Below are 11,127 nucleotides of genomic sequence, written 5' to 3' on the forward strand. Positions count from 1 at the left end.
CTAATTTCAGGTGGTTGACAGAAAGATAGGAATTTGGAAATGGCAGTTGATGTTTTAGGACTGCTGTCATAACCGCATCTGCAGTTGGGTGGCCGCAGGTGTGACCCCCGCAGATGCAGAAAATAAGTCGCAGAAGCGGTAGGGGCCAAAAAGAACTGGAGCCACAGAAGCGGTTAGGTGAGCGCACCTGCGATAGCATAGGTGCGGGTATCTTATCGAAGATGCGGAAATTGGGTGTTTAAGTGATTTGCATAGAAGCGCACCTGGGACCGCTGGTGGGGGTTCACAGGTGCAAGGTTGTGACCGCATATGCGGTTTAGCTGGGGAAGAACATATAAATTATGGACTTCGCTATTTTTAGCCTTTCTTCACCATTTTAAGTCGGTTTTGGAGCTTTTTGGGAGATTTTGAAGAGGAAATTCAAGAGATCTTCGTTGAGGTAAGATTGTTGAACCAAAAACTCATTTCTATGGTGTTATTTCACGGATTAGGCTTGTAATTTATGGAAATTAAGGGTTAAAATTTGAAAAACTAGGGCTTGAGGTTGAAGACTTTTGAGGAAGGGTTTGAGGGGCCATTTGTGTTCGGATTTTAGTGCTTTTGATATGTATGAATTCGTGCGGAGATAATGAGTCTAATGATGTAAATTTATCAAATTTCGAGACGTGGGCCCAGGGGTCGGGTTTGGTTAATTTCGGAATTTGCGTGGTATTTTGATTACTTTTGAGTGGGTTTTGTTCCCTTAGCATATTTTGATGGTTATGCACTGATTTTAGCCAGATTTGGAGCATTCAGAGGTCGACTCGAGGGGCAAAGGCATCGCGAGCTAGAGTTTGGACCAGATTGAGGTGAGTAATGATTGTAAATGTTGTCCTGAGGGTATGAAACTCCGGATTACACATCGTTGTGCTATGTTAAGGTGACACACATGCTAGATGACGAGCGTGGGGTCGTGCATCGTTGGGGATTGTGACTTAGTCCATCCCGAATGAACGTTTTACTGTGTATTTGATCGAAAATTGTTTGTACTCTGTCATGTTATGTTCTACTGTTTTCATAACTCAGCCATTTTTACTATGTTTTAACACTTTAAATGATATTTTGGGCTGAGCATCACATTTTACTATGCTCCAAGTGGCTTTTAGAGATTTCTGACTGAGTAGGGCCGAGGGCTTGTGTTGTGAGGATTATTACGGGATCGGCTGCATGACGCAGCAATATTGTACTGATTATGATTATAAGGCCGATGGCCTGAGTTGTACGCCACAAGGTGGCTTGAAATGAGGCTGAGAGCCTATTTGATTATGCCACGAGATGGCTTGATATTGCCTTGGGCCGTAAGACACCCGTCCCGGAGTCTGTACACCCCTAGTGAGCGCGAGTACCTAGTGTGATATGTGATATAGCCCGAGGGGCTGATGTTGTTCCATGTTATTGCCCGAAGGGCTGATTCTGTTGATATTGTGCCCGAGTAGCTGATTTAGGTGTTTATCTATTCTCACTGCTTTATCATTTACTTGTTTAACTGGTAAAAGAGGCTTTAAAGAGATTTTCACTGTTTTATTGCATTGTATTGATTTCATACGGCCTCATGTAGCATTATGTTGTGTTTTACGTGCTTTCTTATCACTCAGCCTTCATTTATTCTTATTACTCACTGAGCTGGCATACTCACATTACTCCCTGCACCATGTGTGCAGATTCTGGAGCTTCGGGTCCTGCTAGCGAGGGTTGATAGCTTCCAGCAGATTGTTTGGTGTCCACTAGGTAGCTACTCGGCGTTCGCAGCCTAGTGTTTCTCCTTCCTATCTTCATTTTCATTTGTACTGGATTTCTTTGTAGCAGACTATCTAGACTCTTCCTACTTTTAGATAGTTGTTTAGATGCTCATGATTGGTGACACCCTGATGTCAGGCTGTGTTATTTTCCGCAAATTGTTCTGTTCCACTTATATTTTGGGTTATGTAGAATATTAATCAATTGAATTATTATTATATCTATTTAATTAATATTGGGGGTTTGTGTCGACTGGCCTTGTTTCACGATAGACTCCATCATGACCGGGTCCGGATTTAGGATCGTGACAAGATGCCACCAACATAACTAGCATTAAATCTCCTTTCCCTAATGAGATCTTCTTTGGTAGTTCTTCTTAGAGAAACCGTTCCAATTGGACAACATGCACCTTTCAGCTAGATTATGGATGAGCTATTGGATGTTGAAGATTTTTTGTCTCCCTTTAATAAGGAGAAAGACGGTTTCATCTGCATGCATCATTCTTACTTTCACAATACAAGTAATACAATAATGATGGATAAGGATCTGCATACCAAATAGATATACCTGAGGATGATAAGTATGATTCTTCAGTAAAAGATGATCAAATACAGGTTGTTGATAGAAATCTATACAGTCGTAAATATCTCCATATCCGGTCTACAAAACAAAATAACTTGTTACTAATTTTTAAGTATGTAGCTTATTTATGTGTAACATTTTTTAGCTCTATGAAAAGGACATAACTGATAACAAAACGGATAGACCAATTACTTTGAGAATTAACCAGAACAAAGAATAAGAATCTACCTTAATAGTTTTGACTGCGAGCTTATTTAAAAGCTTTAGTTGCCTCTCCAATTCTTCATGGTCCTTCTTTGATAAGCCTTCAACTTCATCATGGTTGAGAAAAACCATAGTTGCAATGAAAATCTGTACAACGCTTAGATGCATTCTTGTGGTCTTCATCCTACAATAAATTTAAATTTGAGGTATTCTTCCCCTCCAAGAATGATCCACTCACTACACAATTAAATACTCACACTATACACATCACTAGGGAGAGTCCAAAACAGAGCAAGGAATGGAACCTGAGAGAAGAACCAACAAAGATATAAGAGTCATGAAGAAAGGACTTACCAACGAGAGCGAATGAGGCAAAAGAAGTTAAGAAAGATCTTTAAAGCCGACATGGTCATGGTCGCTCTAATCTAGGGGAATTGTCCCAAATTAAACCTCAACATAATTATGTTCGATTTAAAATATATAAGATTTTGGTTGGGAATTAAAGCCGATGGGCGTGTAAATTATGTGCATTTTTATAAAAGCAAATTGTAAGATTTTCCTTGAATATTTATCACCTGACCAAAATGGATTTTTTGCATTTTCCACCCCTAATGTATTCACTTTTTTTTTAATTTACACATTATTCTATTTTTTTTAATGATTTACACCTCAATGTCCTTAGTTTCTTAAAAAATCATTAAAAATTCACTTCTATAATTAATTACAATCGCAGTGGAAACGATGATGACTTTCTCAGCAGGCATATTTCTTTAAATGGTGGTAGTGCCGAAGAGGAGATTAATCTGGAGAAGGAGAAGATGGTTTTTTTCCTCTACTATATAAAGAGGGTCTTAATCATTTGTAATGATCTTACATTAAGGCATATCAAAGCAATATATCACGTTTTTATCTCTTGCAAGCTCTATTGTCTAATTCATACTTTCAATAGTTTGTTCAATTGGTTCGAGAGTAACTAGCTCGAGGGCCGTAATTGTCCATCACATTGATTTACTTTATTTTACTGTAATTTCTGTCATTAGTTCTTATACTTATCATTTTTTGCTGAGTGAAATCACATATCCTTAAAATCACTTACAAGTTTAATTGTTATCCGATTTTAAGGATAAACACACAGCTGGAACTTCCCCCGTTGGAGTTTGTCCATAAACCCCTTCACATGTTACTCTTATCCCTACCCTCTTGCTTTTAAGTTTGTCCATTTTCACCCTAATCATTGTATCTATTAAGATTGTCACCGGCAACCAACCTTTCCTTTGCAGATCAGATTGCAAGGACGTGACCGAATCAATATCAAGAACTTGCGACCCCGTCAATAGAATGAAGTGCATAATGGTAATGTTTTTTGGACTGCTACTGATCCCGTTAAATGATCCACTGGCTAAAATAACTTCATTTTCCAATGCAGTTAAGGTGTAGAGTATGAGCTTGAAATTTATGGAGCGCTGGGTGATGTCATCGGGGGTGGTAGTGAGGCTGAAGTTGGAGATTTTTAGTGAGTAGATTGAGAATCTGGGACGCTGAGGATGGTAAAGGACGTAGAAAATAGCACCGATAATGGCTGCAAAGAAGAGGATGATGTCGATGCTAAGGGTGGACCACAAATAGCATTTGCAAAGCAAACGTCGACAGCTGAAGCGGAGATGGTTGTGTTGGTGGTAGGGGTTTGATGTCGTTCGGTAAGGTTTTGGGTTCCTGACGGTGGTGGCGGTTGGCTTTGCAGCTGCGGTGGTGGTGATAGCAATAGGGGTAGCTCTGGTGGTGGTACGATTTGGCTTGATAGTGCCCGTCGTGAATTTACGGCGGCCGCAGTGGAAGTGGGAGTGGCAATGGTGACTTTCTGCATATTTCTTGAAATGGTGGTAGTGGCCAAGAGGAGATTAAAAAGTGAAGAAATCTTGTGACGAGAGGGTAAAATTCAAAGCAGGAAAGGCTTATAGTGATAATACCTAGGCAAGCAAAGAGGAGGAAGGGCGTAAATGTTTCCGGGAGTTAAAAATCAGCATAGATTTGGAGACCCAAAGGCTAACCATTTTGGACAGCTTCCTGGAAAAGTTTTAAAGAAATTCTACGAAAAAAAATATTTGCTTAAAAGAAAAACGTGTTTTGTTGGGTCGTTTTCTTTTTTCCTTTTCTATTTACGTTTATGTATTTCCAAAAGGTTCTCGAAAGATACAACAACAACAACAACAACAACCCAGTATAATCCCACACGTGGGGTCTGGGGAGGGTAATATGTACGCAGACCTTACCCCTACCCCGAAGGGTAGAGAGGCTGTTTCCAGGAGACCCTCGGCTCAAAAAACAACAGAAGCCGATATATTAGTACCATAAAAATGCATAATAAAATAACAGCGATACAATAGATATGAAATATAGAATACGAAATACGAAAAAGATGGTTGGTATAGTAAAACTAGCAGGTAAAGCCCTGCATCAATAGACGACCAATGACCTTCTTAGTCTAACTCCTAACTGGCTAGTCTCACTCTATTGTATTGTAGAAATATTCACAACTCTCCCCTAACCTACAACCTTAATACTCGACCTCCATAATTCCTTGTCTAGGGCCATGTCCTCATTAATCCTAAGTCGCGCCATGTCCTGTCTGATCACCTCTCCCCAATACTTCTTAGGTCGTCCTCTACCTCTCCGCGTGCCCACTACAGCCAGTCGCTCACACCCCCTCACCGGTGCATCAGTGCTCCTCCTCTGAATGTGCCCGAACCATCTGAGTCTTGCTTCCCGCATCTTGTCCTCTATGGGGGCCACGCTCACCTTCTCTCGAACATCTTCATTCTTAATCTTATTCATTCTTGTATGCCCGCACATCCACCTCAACATCCTCATCTCCGCTACTTTCATCTTTTGGATGTGTGAGTTCTTTACCGGCCAACATTCAGTTCCATATAACATGGCAGGCCTAACCACTGCTCTATAAAACTTACCTTTTAGTAACGGTGGCACTTTCTTGTTACACAAGACTCCCGACGCTAACCTCCACTTCATCCACCCCACCACTATACGGTGTGTGACATCCTCGTAAATCTCCCCGATCCCCTGAATAACCGATCCAAGGTACTTGAAACTACCCCTCTTGGGAATGACTTAAGAGTCAAGCCTCACTTCAACTCCCGCTTCCGTCGGCTCAACTCCAAATTTGCACTCGAGGTATTCCGTCTTCGTCCTGCTCAACTTGAAACCTTTAGATTCAAGAGCATGTCTCCAAATCTCTAGCCTCTCGTTGACGCCGCCTCGTGTCTCGTCAATTAGAATAATGTCATCAGCAAATAGCATGCACCATGGCACCTCCCCTTGAATATGATGAGTCAGTGCATCCATCACCAGGGCAAATAGGAATGGGCTGAGCGCAGACCCTTGGTGCAACCCCGTAATAACTGGAAAATGTTCAGAGTCGCCTCCTACTGTCCTAACCCGAGTCTTAGCTCCATCATACATGTCTTTAATCACCCTAATATAGTCAATCGGGACCCCTTTATCCTCTAAGCAGCTCCATAAGACCTCCCTAGGAACCTTATCGTACGCTTTCTCCAAATCAATAAACACCATGTGAAGATCCTTCTTCCTATCCCTGTACTGTTCCACCATCCTCCTAATAAGGTGGATAGCTTCTGTGGTAGATCGCCCCGGCATGAACCCGAACTGGTTGTCTGAAATAGACACCGTCCTTCGCACTCTCATTTCTACCACTCTCTCCCAAACTTTCATGGTATGACTTAGTAATTTGATGCCCCTATAGTTGTTACAGCTCTGGACATCACCTTTGTTCTTATACAACGGGACCATTGTACTCCACCTCCACTCTTCAGGCATCATATTAGTCTTGAATATAATACTAAACAATGCAGTAAGCCATTCCAAGCCTGCTCTACTCACACACCTCCACAGTTCAACCGGGATTTCGTCTGGCCCGGTAGCTCTGCCCCTTCTCATCTTACGCATTGCCTCCATGACTTCATCGATCTAAATGTCCCTACAATTACTTAATTCATGGTGACTGTCGGCATTCCTCGATTCCCCAGGTCTAATATCTTGATCTCCTTCTTTACTTAGAAGTTTATGAAAGTAGGTCTGCCACCTCCTCTTAATCTGGTCATCGCCCATCAAAACTTTGCCGTCGGCATCTTTTATGCACCTCACCTGGTCTAGATCTCGAGTCTCTCTCGCCTTAGCGAGTCGGAATAACTTCTTCTCCCCGCCTTTGTTCCTTAGTTCCTCATACAGACGAGCAAAAGCTGTCGTCTTAGCCTCCGTCACTGCCATCTTTGCCTCCTTCCTAGCTACCTTATACCTTTGACTGTTCTCTCTCTTCTCCTCCTCGTTAGTGCTCCCTACTAACCGCAGGTAAGCCGCCTTCTTCGCTTTCACTTTACCTTGGACAACTGCATTCCACCACCAATCTCCTTTGTGACCACCATTGCGGCCCGTAGATATCCCTAACACCTCTCTCGCCGCCTTTCTTATACAGTCCGCCGTCGTCGACCACATTGTGTTTGCGTCCCCACCACTTCTCCAAGCTCCCATTGCCGATAACCTTCCTTCCAACTCCTTGGCTTTATCCTTAGTCAAGGCGCCCCACCTAATCCTAGGGCGTCCTTGTACTGACCTCTTCTTCTTCCTTATCCTAATACAAATGTCCATCACCAAAAGCCTATGCTGTGTTGAGAGGGTCTCACCTGGGATAACCTTGCAGTCCTCGCACAACCTTTTGTCGCATCTCCTGAGGAGGAGATAGTCAATCTGAGTCTTCGCCACCGAACTTTGGTAAGTAACCAAATGTTCATCCCGCTTCGTAAAACTCGAGTTCGCAATGACTAGATCGAAAGCCTTGGCAAAGTCCAACAGCGCAATGCCCCCTCCGTTCCGCTCTCCGAAACCAAAGCCGCCATGCACCTCAGTGTACCCACCTGCAGATGACCCAATATGACCATTGAAATCTCCTCCTATGAATAACCTCTCAGAAGGCGGTATACTACGAGCAATCTCATCCAACCCCTCCCAAAAGCGCCTCTTAATATCCTCATCTAAGCCTACTTGCGGTGCGTACGCGCTAACGACATTTAAAGTACCCTCACCTACCACCAACTTAATAGTCATTAGTCTATCATTCACCCGCCTAACCTCTACCACGGACTCTCTAAGATGGCTATCTACCAGGATACCCACTCTATTCTTACCCCTCAGGATACCAGAGTACCACAACTTATACCCATCCACGTTTTTCGCCCTCGATCCGACCCACCTAGTCTCCTGGACACACGCTATATTAATCTTCCTCTTCTGCAGGATTTTCGCCAACTCTATGGATTTACTCGTTAGTGAACCTATGTTCCACGACCCGATTCTCAACCTATAGGCTCCCTTGCCCCCTCTACCTCCCCTGCTACCCGACCCACCCCCAACCCCAACCCCCACTCTGCCCCACCCGAGAACATGCCCTTATTCTATCATTCCAGACTGCAGCCACTACACCTACAACAATCTAGAGAAGACTCGCTAGTGCACAACGTACGCAAATCAAACAAGAAGGAAACAAGTGGTAACTAGTATCCTAGTTGAAAGGTTTAACTATTGCGAAGTAAAGTAACAGTAATTTAGCTAACACCAAAAGGGAAACAGTAAAACAGGAGGTACCAACTCCTGATAACAAAACTTGTGGCTGATTTGTTGTACTCGATGCAGTTGTGCGCTCACGCACCACTTCCTACCGCCATTTGCTGACACTCGCCCAGGTTGCTCTCCTTTGCCAGTGCTCGTGGGCCCAACTTGTCTCCAATACTCCGAGAATTTCTGAAATCACAGAAAATACCACGACCCAAAAACCAGAAGGAGCTATCACCGCTACCACTGGTATAGCCCCAACAATATAAAATGTACCAAGAAAGGAGAAGAAGAAAAAAATTGAAGAAAATGATGACGCGAAGCAAGACAGAACAAGTGCCCTTCTCAGCTGAAAATTCAACTATATAGAGTCTTGATAGACCAAATCAAACCCTACAAACAAGCAATAATACCACAAGTGCAGAGTGGAATTGAAAATTAGTCAATACAATCAATTGCCACAAAATGCACAGAGGCACACAATGCTGGCAACAAAAGTTTAGGATTTATGTAAAATCATTAATGTTTAAGCTTACTGATTTAGATCTTGGCATAAATGGGGAATGTAATAGCTCAAATATAGAAATGCGGAGTGAAATAACTTAATTAAAAGCAGTAAAATTTTCTGAAAATTACGACTTTTGAATAGTAAATTAGCAGTTTCTAATTTTTTTTTTCTTCTTTTTTTTTTGAGAAAAATCTTCAATCAGTTCAAAAGCTGAAAACTCTTATTGTTGAGGTTCATGCAGTAAGAAGCCGATAAAAACAGCAGAAATTAACCGAGCAAATACCACTTTATACAGATCCTGCCGGAAAACTCACCTTAAAACAGGTAAGTCGTCGGAAAGACACGAACTTCGCCGGATAGCACTACTTAACGGCACAAGGACGGCAGTAGAACCCTAATTTGATGCTCGCAAACACAAATCTCGGAAAGATGTTTGTGGTATTTCCACATTTTCTTTTAAACTTTAGTTTCACCTTCTTAAATAAGAGGACGACAGAGTACAATTTCTTCATACAACTGTCACTTGTAGCACATATTAATGGTTAGATTGTGCTTTTAGTTGATGTTGGGTTTGTTGAGAGGGCGGGGTTGGATTTGGGTTACTTGTGATTTTCTAGAAATTTACTTCTTCTTTTAGTGTTCTTGACTGTTATATTGTAATTTTGATGAATGTTGGATTTTGTGTTACTTTTTCTTTTACTGGTGCTTTTTTTTAATTAGTATTAGAGTACGCGCGCTGCGTGTTTCTTGTTTTAATGAATATAATTTTCTTTATCAAAATAATATAAATATTATATTTAAAAAATGTGTTTGAGCTAGTTACCAAATAAAATTATAAAATTCTGAAAATTATGAGTATTAATCATATACACAGATAACTCAATAATTGAAGAAACTGTAACATAGTCCTCAATCATCACTTATTTTATTCAACTTAATTCTTTTATTTACCAAATTCATATATCATTATGAATAATACATCTTTAAATTGTAAAAACCTTATTATGATAAAATCGGTTAAACTAATAATTAGTTGCGTTGTTTTCAATCTATTTATACTCGCATGATTTATATAAGTAATTCTCAAAATTATGTGAAATAAGACAAGGATTTATATAATTAAATTCTTACTCAATTCAGTGTAGGGAATGAATGATTGCTTTGGTGAATTGTAGCAGAAGCAATAGACACTGAATATTCAGTACGAGTACCAAGTACCAACTGGTCTAAATTAAAGATATACTACCTCGAGAAAATGTGTCAAATTGAAGTACTCAAAAGTTTGAGAAAAAAGATAAACCAAATTAGACAGAAAGCAGAATTAAGCAAAACAGAGTGGCAGGAGAAGGATTTTAATTAAGGTGTACGTGGAAGCTCAGATTTCGCAGATTTCTTGTGAATTTGTGTCATTTTCAAGATATCTTAATCATTACTTTATGATGCGTCCCTATTTTTGCCAACGTATCTCACTAGTCAAACAAAGCAAAAGCTCTCTAAAGCAAAAGCTACGGAACTGCCATCTCAAAAGCACGGCAACCCCCCTCTCAAAACCGTACTCCTAGCATAATAGTAATAATATTAAACTCTACATAAAGCATATTTGCATTAACATATGTTTTTATAAAATATACTAACTGAAAAGTTTGTATGAATTTCGATAAAGAAAAATACGGTCCAAGAATTATCAAGATATTGTTCCCTTTTGGATTCTTTACTGAGGAATAGGACATCGCATTCCGACAGCTATAGCGGGCTACAACAGGCAAGAGGGGAGTTTCCAAGGCACACGGCTTAAATCTAACAAAGCTGACCTACCCGGGGCCTATTTCAAGATGTCACGTCCAGCCATCCTATCTCCACGCCTTCACCGTTAACATGTTTTGTGCTATAACGGATTTCCCTCGTATATAAAGGAGATCCCCATCACTTTGCAACGGGCTGGCTGATGTTGCTCCAACTATTTCTCCACAAAATCAATAATATCTCTCTCTCTTTTCTCTCTAACTCGCTCGTTCTTACTGGCTCGAGGCCACTTTAGAATTTACTATTCTCTCACTTGTTCTTCATTTATTGTTTGGTATTGGCCATAAAAGCCTTGTTTAATCATATCTTAACTGTTATCACATTCCCGACTACCCCCGATAGCTCAAGATCGAGCCCAGATATCGACCTCGAGGTTCTCCATCGACCATTCCGAAGCCAGGGCAGCAGGCCCCTCGGTTTGATCACTACCCTGTTTTAGCTTGTATTTTATCGTCAAACTTCATATTCTTAGCATCATCTGCTCTAACAACTAGCATAAAAATAGATCACGTATTTTTTAGAATCTCATTAACAAATTTAATTGTTGTTACCATTTTTACGGTAAACAATTTGGCGCCCACTGTGGGGCTAAAAATAATAGTGATTATTGTCTT

The 11,127-nt window shown here is 40.9% G+C and overlaps 1 protein-coding gene across 1 annotated transcript; it reads right to left on the minus strand.

Moving 5' to 3' along the window:
• Positions 1–539: 539 nt before the first annotated feature.
• On the minus strand, positions 540–4,442 carry LOC107812667 (NDR1/HIN1-like protein 13; the record flags this gene model as incomplete). Its single annotated transcript, XM_016637817.2, has 3 exons — positions 540–2,436; positions 2,587–2,746; positions 2,820–4,442. A coding segment is annotated over one exon (780 nt), but the record flags the coding sequence as incomplete, so codon positions are not given.
• Positions 4,443–11,127: the final 6,685 nt, after the last annotated feature.

This window comes from Nicotiana tabacum, chromosome 1, assembly GCF_000715075.1.
Source record: "Nicotiana tabacum cultivar K326 chromosome 1, ASM71507v2, whole genome shotgun sequence".
NCBI classification, from domain to species: Eukaryota; Viridiplantae; Streptophyta; class Magnoliopsida; order Solanales; family Solanaceae; genus Nicotiana; species Nicotiana tabacum.